The sequence below is a fragment of the Larus michahellis genome, chromosome 1 (assembly GCF_964199755.1).
Source record: "Larus michahellis chromosome 1, bLarMic1.1, whole genome shotgun sequence".
Classification (NCBI taxonomy): domain Eukaryota; kingdom Metazoa; phylum Chordata; class Aves; order Charadriiformes; family Laridae; genus Larus; species Larus michahellis.
Genome location: NC_133896.1, coordinates 33,263,622 through 33,277,883, shown reverse-complemented (window position 1 = coordinate 33,277,883; position 14,262 = coordinate 33,263,622). Strand labels below are relative to the sequence as shown.

Below are 14,262 nucleotides of genomic sequence, written 5' to 3'. Positions count from 1 at the left end.
TTAAATATAGATGCTGTTTCCCATTTTACCAGTACTCTGAAATCTCAGACACCTTCTGTGACCTAGTAAAGATGATGTGTATATGAGATTGCTTCAGCCAGTTCTCTTCAGTCATCAAACTCATTCAGTCTGAACCCATCTAATATACATAGGTGTTCACAAAGTTGCTTTTCAAAGCCATTCCCCAAATTCTCCCCTCATTATTGTTAGTGCTAATAGCTTTTGCAATTACTATAGCTATATCTTGTGACTGACTTTTAGATAATTACTCATCAAACTTTAAAGTGCTTGCTGTTGTCCCTCTACTGTTTTCTGGCTGTATTGTGCCCTAACTTTAAAGAGGACAGATTATTGACCTGTCAAAAGTAGCTTAAAGTTTATGAATGAGGGTCTTCCCTTGAAATATGGAATGCATAGATTTAAATCCTCCCATGTCGAGGGTGACAGAGTTGGGATCTCTGAATTCTTGAGTCAGTGCTGTAGTCACTAAGTCATTGGAATAAAAGGATTAGGAGACATATCCTTTGGCAGCGACTTTGTGAGAGGAAATCTAGCTTCCAGGAAGACAATGGAGGTTTGTTCTGAGGGGGCTGAAAGTGTCTAATTCTGGAGAATTCACTGAGAATTCAGATATACTTCTCAGTTAAGTATTTTTATGTGGGCTGTAGCTAAGCTCACTCCCTGATCAATGCATGGATTTTATGCATTGGGCATCAGAAGCCTCTGGTGGCTGGCCTATCCAGCATAATTGGAAGTATTACAGTATTTAGTTTGGAGTTATCTGAGTAGGTTTTATATTCCCTTCAGAACTTGATCCTACATAATGAATATTAACAAAGCTGTCAAGGAAGTCACCGAAGGCTTTTGATGTGTACTTGCTTATGAAGTAAACTCCATGCTTATATAAATATAAGGTTATATAAATGAAAAAGTCAATAGGAATTTGAGGACATGGGCCTGGTCTGTGTTATGGTTTGTTTTGACTGGTTCTGTTAGTGTCAAAGGTGTGTCATGGTGTATAACAAAGGAAAAAAAAAGGTATTTTGTTTAACTAACTTGCTTCCTTTGTTGTATTACTTAAGCTGTAGTGCTTATCTCCTTCCTGCCTGTTTGCTGCATTCTAGGAACTGTGAAATACTGCTATCTCTTAAGTAAACTTTAACAGTGAATCCATATAAGCTAGAACTGTATGATAATGTAAATGATGTCTAATTTGATGTTCCTGTTACAGCCTTGCATGGTTAATGTATCTTTTGTAATTCTTGCACTGGTTATCTTGGAAATAAGATCATAAATGTAAGTTCACTTTGTCTATATTGCCCATTTTGCCTTTTGCCCATTTCTCGCTTTAAATTTAGGAACTGCATTCAACAGTAAATCTTCTTTTACTTTACAGAAAAAGAGTTGAAGAAGAGCACTTTACTACATCCAACCTTCAGCAGCTTAAATGAAGAGAGCAATGTGTTACAGAAGTCTCCCAATTTAGAGTACGCTTTAAATAACCTGTCTGTAGAGGATGGTGGCAATCCACATTCCAGGAAAAAACGTTTTCTTTCCTATCCAAGATATGTAGAAGTGATGGTTACAGCTGACACCAAAATGGTTCGTCACCATGGGCAGAATTTACAGCACTACGTACTAACACTGATGTCAATAGTAAGTAAACTTAAGTTCATAAGTATTAGCATTTTCAGTTATTTTTTTTCTGTTGTTTTCTCTTCTGCAACTTCCCTGTCTTCTAGTTTGATTGAATTTGACACAGAATATTGAAAGAGATCACATAAACAAAAAAAACCTAGGGTCAAAACTTCAGAATATGGATCTCTTCAGTTTACTGCAGTAAGGTGTGTAGGTGAAATGCTGTGACCTGTTTCCTGATTTGCTGTTGCATTAGGAGAATTCTTAAGCTTCAGTGAGTTAAAACATATGGATTAATTACAGCAGACAGAGGTTAAAAGGCATTCTGAAAAAATGCTTGGTTGTTGTAATCCTAGTTTTTCAAGTAATTTCAAATTAATACAGGTCAGACTTTGAGTTGGCATAATTTAGTTGAGCTCTTTCTGTGGTGAATTTTTTATTGAACAAAAAGTCACTTCTTGTATTGATTTAGGATCTAGTACAATAAGCTCTGTAAAATCAAAAGGTTTACCATGACACTTGTTGAAACACTTTTTAGGGAAAGGCATGCTAAAATATTCTGTATAGTAATTTTTTCTAGATTTCTGTCCTACCATCTATTCAAGAAGCTTAATTTATATGAAGCTCCATCTAACTTCGGGCTTGCAAATTAAGGCACCTGCATGTTGGTATCTATGGAGATATCTGCTTTAAATAACAGAGCTATTCACTTGACCAGTTATAGACACTACTTTTGGATGAACAGGCACTGGGATCAATCAATTTGCTTCATAGAAGCATCCAGTGCCATTTAAGATGCCATAGGACATCTGACTTGGCCTCAGCTGCTGCTTCAGAAAGGTGTGCAAGTCTCATGTAGATCACGTGTCGTATCTGCTAGTTCTGTGTAGGTGCCTGATAACCTATAGCATTTGAAGTGACACTAGATAACGTGCAGTTAGGCGACTGAACTGAGTTCTGGTCACTCTAATGTCTATCTCCAGCTGATGGCAGTAGAGGTGCTGTCACCTCTACTAAGATGGCATAGATGTAGGCACCTAGATTTAGATGATGGCATTTTCTCTAATTGGTTTATAAGAAAAATAATGGAATTTTAAGAGAGGCTAGCATAGCAGGCTATTAACTTGATAGAGTCTTCTGAATTTTTCTACAGGCAGTGGTATGAAGGTCTCAAAGTTCACTTATTACCAAAAAAAAAAATAGTCAGTATTGAAAGATGGATTTTTTTTTTCTTTAACTTATAGTGCAGACTCAACTTGGAATCCTTTTAGAAAAAACTGATCCCAAACAAGCCATTTTTATAAAGTTACTTTTTTAATATAGAGCTGTACTAAGAACCAAAGTGGTTCTTAATGTTTTGAAGTGGTCAAAACATTATTTTAAAATGGAAGCTGTTCTTCACAAAATTTTACAGTAAGATGAAATGGAACATTTATTGTATAATTTTCATGAGGCCCTGTTGTAATTATAGCTAATTTAATTCCTGATGTTCTTTTTTTAAGAACATTGTTCCTGCATCAGGAGATGTTGTACATTCAGCCACTGTTCCTTACAGTGCAATGTTTCTTGTGTATTTTTACTTGCATAATGGGACTTCTACTAGGTAAATGGGATATGCAGTGTATAATTGCTGCTAAAGAGAGTCTAGATGAACTGTTTATAACATCTAGCATTTAACATATACATGTATGAGTGAAAAAATCACGGAATCACGGAATCTTCAGAGTTGGAAGGGACCTCTAGAGATCATCTAGTCCAACTCCCATGCTAGAGCAGGATTGCCTAAAGCACATCCCTCAGGGCTGCATCCAGGCGGGTCTTGAAAATCTCCAGAGAAGGGGACTCCACAACCTCCCTGGGCAGCCTGTTCCAGTGCTCTGTCACCCTCACTGTAAAGAAGTTTTTCCGTGTATTTGAACGGAACTTCCTATGTTCTAGCTTGTGCCCATTGCCCCTTGTCCTGTCGCTGGGAACCATTGAAAAGAGCCTGGCTCCGTCCTCCTTAAACCCACCCTTTAGATACTTGTAAACATTAATCAGGTCCCCCCTCAATCTTCTCTTCTCCAGGCTAAAGAGTCCCAGCTCTTTCAGCCTTTCCTCATAAGGGAGGTGCTCCAGTCCCATAATCATCTTGGTTGCCCTACGCTGGACTCGCTCCAGTAGTTCCCTGTCCCTCTTGAACTGGGGAGCCCAAAACTGGACACAGTACTCCAGTTGTGGCCTCACCAGTGCAGAGTAGAGGGGGAGAATGACCTCCCTCGACCTACTGGCCACAGTCTTCCCTATGCAGCCCAGGATGCCATTGGCCTTCTTGGCGACAAGGGCACACTGCTGGCTCATGGATAATTTGCTGTCTACCAGGACCCCCAGGTCCTTCTCCTCAGAGCTGCTTCCCAGCATGTCCGCCCCTAACCTATACTGGTGTTTGGCATTCTTCCTTCCCAGGTGCAGGACCCTACACTTGCTTTTGTTGAACCTCATTAGGTTCTTCTCTGCCCAGCTCTCCAACCTGTCCAGGTCACGCTGGATGGCAGCATGGCCCTCTGGAGTGTCGGCCACCCCTCCCAGCTTGGTATCATCAGCAAACTTGCTGAGGATACACTCTGTCCCCTCATCTAGGTCATTAATGAATATATTGAACAAAATTGGTCCAAGTATTGACCCCTGAGGGACACGACTCGTTACAGGCCTCCAACTGGACTCTGTGCTGCTGATCACAACCCTCTGAGTTCTGTCACTCAGCCAGCTCTTGATCCACCTCACTGTCACCTCGTCTAGCCCATACTTCCTCAGCTTCCTAATGAGGATGTTATGGGAGACAGTGTCAAAAGCCTTGCTAAGGTCAAGGTAGATGACATCTACGGCTCTCTCCTCATCCAGCCAACCCGTTATAACATCATAGAAAGCTATCAGATTGGTCAGGCATGATTTGCCCTTGGTAAATCCATGCTGACCACTTCCAATAACTTCCTGTTCCTCTATGTGTTTGGAGACGACATCCAGAATGAGTCGCTCCATTACCTTCCCAGGGACAGAGGTGAGACTAACCGGCCTGTAGTTCCCTGGGTCCTCCTTCTTGCCTTTTTTGAAGATTGGAGTGATGTTAGCCTTCCTCCAGTCCTCAGGCACCTCTCCTGTTCCCCATGACTTTTCAAAGACGATAGAGAGTGGTCTAGCGATAACATCAGCCAGCTCTCTCAGCACTCGCGGGTGCATCCCGTCAGGGCCCATGGATTTATGAATGTCCAGCTTGGCCAAGTGGTCTCTGACCCGGTCCTCCTCAACTAAGGGAAAATCTTCCTCTCTCCAGACCTTCCCCCTTGCCTCCAGGGTATGGGATGTGTGAGGGATGGCTTTATCAGTGAAGACCGAAGAAAAGAAGGCATTCAGTAACTCTGCCTTCTCTGTGTCTTCCACCACTAGGGCACCCGTCTCATTCATCAGTGGACCTATATTTTCCCTAGTTTTCCTTTTTCTGTTGATATACTGGAAAAATCTCTTCTTGTTATCTTTAACTGCAGTGGCCAAGCTGAGTTCTGATTGAGCTTTGGCCCTTCTAATCTTCCCCCTGCATAGCTTTGTTATATCTTGATAATCCTCATGAGTTGCTAAGCCCCTTTTCCAGAGAATGTAAGCCTTCCTTTTTTTCCTGAGGTCCAGCCAAAGCTCTCTATTTAGCCAGGCTGGCCTTCTTCCCCGTCGGCTCATCTTTCGGGACATGGGGATGGCCTTCACCTGTGCTTCTAAGAGCACCTGCTTGAAGTATGACCAGCTTTCCTGGGCACCTTTGCTCTTCAAAACTGCCTCCCAAGGGACACTCTCAACCATGCTCCTAAACAGGCTAAAGTCTGCCCTTCGGAAATCCAAGGTGGCAGTTTTGCTGGCTCCCCGCCTCCCTTCACCAAGAATTGAAAACTCTATCATTTCATGGTCACTCTGCCCAAGACGACCTCCAACCTTTACATCCCCCACAAGACCTTCTCTGTTAACAAACAGTAGGTCCAGTAGGGCACTTCCCTTAGTAGGTTCCTTCACCAGCTGTGTTAGGAAGTTGTCTTCCACACACTCCGGGAACCTCCGGGACTGTTCCCTCTCTGCTGTGTAGTATTCCCAGCAGACATCCGGGAAGTTGAAATCCCCCACAAGAGCAAGGGCAGATGATCGCGAGACCTCTGCCAGCTGCTTATAGAATACTTCATCGGTTTCTACATCCTGATTAGGGGGTCTATAACAAACTCCCGTCATGATATCTGCCTTGTTGGCCTTCCCCTTGATTTTTATCCATACACACTCAACACTGTCATTCACACTGTTGAGTTCTAGACATTCAAAACCGCCCCTAACATAGAGGGCCACCCCACCACCTCTCTTCCCTTGCCTATCTCTTCTGAAAAGCTGGTAGCCATCAATTACAGCACTCCACTTGTGTGTGTCTTCCCACCACGTTTCCGTGATGGCAACCACATCATAGTTTCCCTGCTGCACGATGGCCTCCAGCTCGTCCTGCTTATTCCCCATGCTGCGTGCATTAGTGTAGATGCACTTCAGTTGGGTTAATTGTCCTACCACTTTCTTGGGGGGACAGGCCCTGATTTGCACCTGATCATTCTCGGACACTACTGTAGTTACTAAATTATCACTACTCCTTGTGTCTATGCTGCCACACAATTCACTATCCCCCACCATCGCTGAGACAGGCTGCAAGACCTTGCTATCACTTTTACCCATGAGCACTGCTATGTTGCTCCCAGGCACCACTTTTGTGATCCTGGTTTCGTCCCCATCCCCCATCAAACCTAGTTTAAAGCCTTATGGATAAGCCCTGCTAATTCTTGTCCCAGTCTCTTTCTTCCCCTTCGGGTTAGGCTTCCCCCGCCTGATGCCAGCATGCCTGGTTTCCTGTAGATCAGCCCATGTTCAAAAAAGCCAAAGTCCTGCCGGACGCACCAGTCGCGGAGCCAGGAGTTAATTTGCTGGCTCCTCCTATTTATCCCCTCGTCTACCCCTGCAAATGGTGGGATAGAGGAGAACACTATTTGTGCTCCCGATCCCTTAACCAGCCGTCCCAGGGCCCTAAAGTCATTCTTCATTGCCCTCAGACTTCTGGTACCTACTTCGTCACTGCCTACCTGAAATATCAGTAGCGGATAGTAATCTGATGACTGGACCAGGGAAGGGAGTTTCCTCCGTATGTCCTTAATTCTGGCCCCAGGGAGGCAGCTGACTTCCCTGTGGGATGGGTCTGGTCTACAGATAGGACCCTCTGTTCCTCTCAGAAGGGAGTCACCTACTACAGTAACCCTTCTTTCTTTCTTTGTTGAGGACGTCCTGAGGCGTGGGGGTGAGTGACGAGCACTGTGCATTTCACTGGATGGATCAGCTTCTCCATCCTCAATCGCCTGGTCCTCAATTTCCAGAGCCTCATACCTATTACGTAAGGGCAGTTGGGATGGTGAGGGGGGCTGTGAGAGGTTTCGCTTACCTCTCCGAGGAGGGATCTGACTCCACTCCCCCTTATCCCTTGAGTCCTCTCCTTCTGCCTGGTGACAGGAGGGAAGTGGGTCATCCACTTCTGATAGAGCCTCTTCCTGCTGCCTTTGCCTCAGGGTATGGCTCCACCAATCTATTTCGTTTTCACAGTTCCTAGTACTTCTTAACCGTTCTACCTCTTCCTTCAGTTCAACCACCTTCCTGAGCAGATCATTTACTTGATCGCACCGTATGCACACAGTGTCTCTGGAACCCTGTGGGAGCAGTGCCAGACTCAGGCACTCATTACAGCCCGAGACCTGCACAGCCACATGCTTGCAGAGGAGCTCAGTCTGAGTTCCCACGTTCTTCCTCGCAGAAGCTTTTGACTGTTTTGCGGCCATGTTCTTTTCTCGTGCCGGGAGATGGAGGATCTCTGCTGTTCGCTTCCCTCGCGCCCTGAGCCGGTGCCCTTGCACGCCGATGTTCCTCTGCTTGTGGTTGCCCAGCTTCTGCTTACCTTAGACTCAAGGCTTCCAGTGACCCACCGTACGAAATGCTGCTCCTTGTTCGTTTGCTCGCACTGCGGTGCCGCCCTGTGTGACCCACGTAGGCTACCCACCTGCTGGGTGCGCAGCGGCCGGCCGCTGCGCTCCGGGACCACCCGTTTAGAGCTGCCGCGTGTGACGCTGATTCCGCCCCTGCCGCGTCAGCAGCCCGCCCCCGAGCTGCCGGTTTCGGCACGAGCTAGCCGCCTTTCCCGGCTACAAGAGCCCTCGAAAGAGCCCTCAAAAGAGCCCTTTGCCGGCCTTATCCGCCGCGATCCCCTTCCCCAGTGAGGCCTTACCTGGACTGAAGCTGGTCTCCACGTCTCCACGAAATACCAGTTCTTTTCTAAAAAGCTTGTGATTTTATTCTTGCGCTTACCTATCTATACTGTAAAACTGGGACTTAGAGCAGTTATTGGTGGCTTTGAGGTAATGGCATGCAACGCTACATCTTTAATGTGAATTTAATATCTTCATCTACTGTGGTATTCAGTAAGATGTATAGCTGGCATCTTCTGGCAGCTGTTATTCCACATGTACATCTGCTAGTTCTGAAGGTAATCTTGAAACAAAAATTTGTTAAGACTTTATTTTTAGAAATGTTTGGTTTTTATAAATGCAGTTTAAAAAAAAAAATCAGATCTTAATTCTGAAATATTTTCTTCACAGTCCAGTTAATTTCCTCCCCAACAATATATATCCCAGCTCATATCCCTTCTCCTTGAAGCATTTCAATGGTATCATAGAATCACAGAATAATTTAAGTTGTAAGGGACCTTTGGAAGTCATCTGGCCCAACCCTCTACTAGCATATATTTTGCTCTGGCAAATAATGCATGTGAAGATACAGTTTTCAGTCTCTCTTCTCTTCCTTCTTCTTCCCCATAATAGTTATTTTTCAGTAAGCTAGTAATAAATGTGAAGAATAGAAAAACAACTGACTACCACTCTTTGCTGTGTAATCTGTATTAGAATTCATCAGTATGCAGGTGGAGCATTTCTTGACCCATAGAATCATAGAATGTGTTGGGTTGGAAGGGACCTTTAAAGGTCATCTAGTCCAGCCCCCCTGCAGTAAGCAGGGACATTTTCAACTAGATCAGGTTGCTCAGAGCCTCATCAAGCCTGGCCTTGAATGTCTCCAGGGATGGGGCCTCCACCACCTCTCTGGGCAACCTGTTCCAGTGTCTCACCACCCTCATTGTAAAGAACTTCATCCTAATGTCTAATCTAAATCTACCCTGCTCTATTTTAAAAGCACTGCCCCTCGTCCTATCGCTACATGCCTTTGCAAACAGCCCCTCCCCAGCTTTCTTACAGGCCCCCTTCAGGTGCTGGAAGCCCGTTATAAGGTCTCCCTGGAGTCTTCTCTTTTCCAGGCTGAACAACCCCAGCTTTCTCAGCCTGTCTTCATAGGAGAGGTGCTCCAGCCTGTGGATCATCTTCATGGCCCTCCTCTGGACCTGCTCCAACAGGTCTATGTCCTTCTTGTGCTGAGGGCTCCAGAGCTGGACACAGTACTCCAGGTGGGGTCTCATGAGAGCAGAGTAGAGGGGGAGAATCACCTCTCTGGATCTGCTGGCCACGGTTCTTTTGATGCAGCCCAGGATGCAATTGGCCTTCAGGGCTGCAAGCACACATTGTTGGCTCATGTCCAGCTTTTCATGCACAAGTACCCCCAAGTCCTTTTCCACAGGGCTGCTCTCTATCACATCATCCCCTAGCCTGTATTGATAATGAGGGTTGTCCTGACCCCAGTGTAGGACCTTGCACTTGGCCTTGTTGAACTTCATAAGGTTTGCTCAGGCCCACCTCTCTAGCTTGTCCAGGTCCCTCTGGATGACATGCCATCCCTCTGGCCTGTTGACCACACCACTCAGCTTGGTGTCATCAGCAAACTTGCTGAGGGTGCACTTGATACCACTGTCTGTCATTGGTGAAGATGTTGAACAGCGCCGGTCCCAGTACGGATCCCTGAGGGACACCACTTGTCACCCCTTTCCATCTGGACATCAAGCCATTGACCACCACCCTCTGGATGTGACCATCCAGCCAGTTCCTTATCCACCAAACAGCCCACCCATCAAATCTGTATCTCTCCAACTTAGAGAGAAGGATGTTGTGGGGGACCATGTCAAAGGCCTTGCAGAAGGCTTTAGCCTATTAGTGTTTGAAATAGAACCATTATTAGTCTTATTTCATTACCCATAAAGGGAAGAAATGAAACTATTAAATTTTATCCTTTCTGCCATTATACAGATACTTTTGATTATTAGATTTAACTGGTACTTGTGTCTGGTCGAGCAACTTCTCCTATTAGAGAAAACTGTCAGGTTGCTGGCATTTTAAATGAATCAATCATTATACTCTACTCTTACAATAATTTTGAAACTTTTAAGGATATTCAGTTTTGGCTTGGATTTTAAAGAAACCTAAGAAGTTAAAGCATATAAATCCCATTAAATTTTAATGAAACTTAGACATCTAGCTCCCAGAAGAACCTTTGAAATCCTGGCCCATTTTCCTTTTCTTTTCTTCCCTCTTTTTTTTTTTTTTTTAAAAGCATCAACAAAGTCACCAAAGTAAACTTGCTGCTATAGGATACTGTTTTATGAGTGGAAAATAAGAACTGAAATATACTGCTAAATATTTTGGGGGTTTTAAGTGTCTTGTCACTCATCCAATTCAACCTGAAAAGGCTTAACGCTCAGTATGCAAGTAATCCCATTGAACTGGAACTGGAATGCATTTTCTCATTTCTTTAAAATTGCATAAATCTTGGCAAGATGAGTATTCACAGTATTTACACTAGGTCTTGGAAATACTAGTTCTGATTGAAATGTGTATTTCAAAGTACAAGGAATACCTTTGCCGTAGGACTTTACCAAAATTTTTGTATTGAAATACGATAGAGTGGAATTATTTAATGTGAAATGATAAACAAAACAATAAAGAAATCTGTGATTGCTTAACTTGCAGTGTTCTTTCTTGTTCCTCCAAGCGTGGCATCAGCAGAGCAGGCAGTAGGTGCTGCCTTAACAGTTTTAGTAGCTGGAGGACTCCATCTTAGGCACATTATGTTGTGACAGTTTGAAGTCCGTAACAAAAAGACTGGGTCTTAGCAGTTGAAATAATTCATAAAGACACTGGACTTTACTGTAAAAACACCAAAACCTCATCAAATCTGAGTTCGTGATACATTTTGAGGTACTGTCCTCATTTTCTGAATCGGGTACCTGATACTGACATCATTTTAAGAAATACACTGCTTATATAGTTACTTTGCTAGTAAAAAAACCTTCTTGGTCTATTCTTAGTCTGCACGCAGCAAGACATCTGTAATCTTGCCTTTCTGAAAGGAAAACTTGACATGTAAAACCACCTGTGGTAGGGCTGTGTTGTCTGGCTCAGATGGGGAACTTGGCTGACTGCCTCGTCATGTGAGTGCTAGAGTTGGAACATGGGAGAGGGGCAGCCATGCATTCAAGGAGAGGATTGAGACAGCATCAATTTAGATCACTTAACTTGCAGTAAGACTGTGGAATCATAGAATGGCATTATATAATGGTAAAATAGTACCATTACGAGTGAAAAGCTGGTATTTTTAATTTTCATCATCCTAACTTGGACTGCACATAAATGGCTTTGACTCTCCATTGCTTTGTGTAGTTTTTCACATCTGTGCAAATCAAGCTGCCATGGAAGTACCTTGAAATAGTTATTGTTGTTTTAGTAATGTTTTGTGACTACTGTAATTTACTGAGATGTAAAATGTAAGGCAATGAGTAGCAGGTCTTAACAGCAAAAAGTGTTTCTAGTTTTAGTCTTATTTATACTTTTTTCTTTTTTGACATTCTGACAGATAATCATCAGCATTGACCGTGAAATATTTTCTATGTGGAAAGATCCCATGCACCAGTGTGCTGCCCCCATCATTAAAAAACAGCCAAACAATTCTGTCCTAATATATATGGGATTCATTTAAAGAATGTTTTTATACTTTCTTTGCAGTTTATACCATACAACTGTTGACAGTTCATCTTTCCATAACACTCTGGGAAAACATATACGCATACGAGCATATAAGAATATTTGACATTACTGGTCCTGCCATGTAGTCATCATTTAAAATTAGGGAGTAGACTTGAAGAATTTGTAGGTTAATCATCTCATTTGTATGACTGGCATCTGAAAGGCAATAAATTCAAAATTTAGTGATGAGTATATTGTTCCTTGCATCTGCTACTTAGACTACTAAGCTTGTATTTTACCCTTTTTACACTCAGATCACTGTATTACTACTAACACTGCAGGAATGTTTAGTGCTTTTTATCTCTCATTCTGTGAAATCTAGAGAGCCAGCACAAAGGAATTTGTTTCTTGCCTAAGCTCTATACCTTATCATGTTTCTTCTTCTCTATATATAAAACCACGTGATCTTGTGCACTTTATAGCATGGTTGAAATACAAATGGGTATTTGATTATACACTGATAAATATACATAACTGGAAATAATTATTTTCGATGTGTTGTTTATACAGAATTCTCTGAGCTAGACTTTCTGTTTATCTTGACATATGGATATCTATATGGGTATAAAAACCCCTATTACTTTTTAAATTGTGACTGTCCTTGTATTCCAGCTTCAGGGTGCCTGTACACTAAATGTCATAATGCCTCATACCTCTTGACCATACATCTCGAGGTCCACCAGCTAATGCAGAGGTGGAAATCTTGCAGTACGTAGGCAGGAACATACTTGCCCATCTTTACACTTCGCTGCTGTTAGTGCTATTTGCTATTGTTACTTAGGTGGTGGCAGTTGTGATTGTTAAGTAGGTATTTAATGATTAGACTAGTACTTTTCTCTGACTTTCTCCTCCCATAGTACAGGATTCAAGGTCAGTCCCCACTTTTTAATTAGATAAAGGCCTTGCTCTGAGCTACCTGTGACTCGTCTCATGTATAAGAAGGGGGCATTTTGCCAAGCAACACTCATACATCTTTCTCTCAGTAGCTTCTAATGGGTAGAAAAGCCTCACTATGGTTGTGCTTTGTGAAGATCAGAAACTGAAAGGAAGGATGGTTTGACATCTGAGCTGTATGTGATGTCATTTGATGTGATCAGATTATAGCTTCGGTGCATATTTCAAAAGACTGTAGATGATGATGACGTAAGTTACCATTTACTGAGTTATTGCAGTATTAAAGGGATGTCTCTGCAACTGTCTCAGTTCTGTGTTAGAGATAAGACAGAGCAGAGGCATTCCTGGCAGGGTGAGTGAGCCTTTAAAAGGGATGTATTCTTTCTTTTTGCCTTCACTAAAACACAACAGGGAGTCATCTGGAACCTCTACTTGGTTAACTTGGGGGATGGTAGATTGGAGAGGACTTGGATGAGGGGACAGAAGATGACCTAAAACTCATAGGGAGGGGAAAAAAAAAAGGTAACTGAGGTGTGTAGGTACACTTGTGCAAGTTTACTTGAGAATTCTCTGCTGGCATTAGGTTCAACCAGGGAAAGCACAGATTTGTACAGAAGTATGGATGGAACAGAATAGGATTAACACTAGCAGAAATAGCACAGCTCTTTCTTATTCTCTCAGTGAAGCAGTAAATTCTGTGATGAAACTGTTTTCTCATGACTTCAGGCAATTCTGGGGTCTTACAAAATATATGACAGAATCAGGATATGACAATGGAAGAGGTGAAGGAGAAATCTCCCAGATCCTGGATATCTTTCATCCTTTCAGCACTACAGTGATAAATAAGAGATTGTTTGAGCCTGAAAAAGACACGTGATCTAAGAACTGATACCGTGTTTCTTTCAAGAGATATGAAAGTTTTTGTTCTCCTGGTATCATGGTTATGTGTAACAGAGAAGAGGAAAGGAAAAGAGATCTTCTGATACAACATTTAGAAAAAAAAAAAAGAGCTGAAGAAGTCCAATTCAATTTGGATATATTAGCCTCTAGATATACTTGCATGTTTGCTAGCCCATTTTCAAAATGGGGCACTTTACCACAATTCACAGTAGCAGTTTAACGGAGTTACAACAGGGATATCAAGAGAAACTAAACTTTGTTGTGACTATGTTGCTTCTAGTCAGCTTTCAGCCACCGCTATGGTGTTGACAAGATCTGACCTAATCTTTGAGAATTCTTTAAGAATTTAATGAAATTCTTTGAGATTAATTCTTTAGTTTAATTAAATTCTTTGAGAATTTAATGAGAATTCTCAAAGGGTAACTAGCTTCCACTGAAAGGTAACCAACTTCATTTATATATTTATTTTTTTCCCTTTCTTCGTTGGTCTCAACTGTTCTGTGGTGTGGATGCAGGTTTTAAGAGTCTGAAAAATCTCTTGAAACTAACTTCCCATTGTCTTGGCTACTACCTCGTAATTTTGTGAAGCCTAGATATAGATCACTGTAAAGCAAGTAGATCTGGAAATTATAAAGAAATGGTGCATTCTATCAAATTCCTACCCCATTTTGTCATCCTTTTTCATGAATGCTTCCAATAAAAGAGCACTAAAAGAGGTATCCTTAGAATACAAGAGCAGGGAGTACTTATCCCTTCAGTTTTTTCACTAAAAGTAAGAATC

At 42.5% G+C, this 14,262-nt stretch overlaps 1 protein-coding gene across 1 annotated transcript in view; it reads left to right on the top strand.

The window, feature by feature from the left end:
• The window catches only part of ADAMTS20 (ADAM metallopeptidase with thrombospondin type 1 motif 20), a 102,796-nt gene that overhangs the window by 16,644 nt on the left and 71,890 nt on the right, over positions 1-14,262 (top strand). Inside the window, exon 4 of the mRNA XM_074566049.1 lies at positions 1,397-1,656. Within this exon, the coding sequence (XP_074422150.1) occupies positions 1,397-1,656 (260 nt within the window). The remainder of the gene's footprint in view (positions 1-1,396; positions 1,657-14,262) is intronic.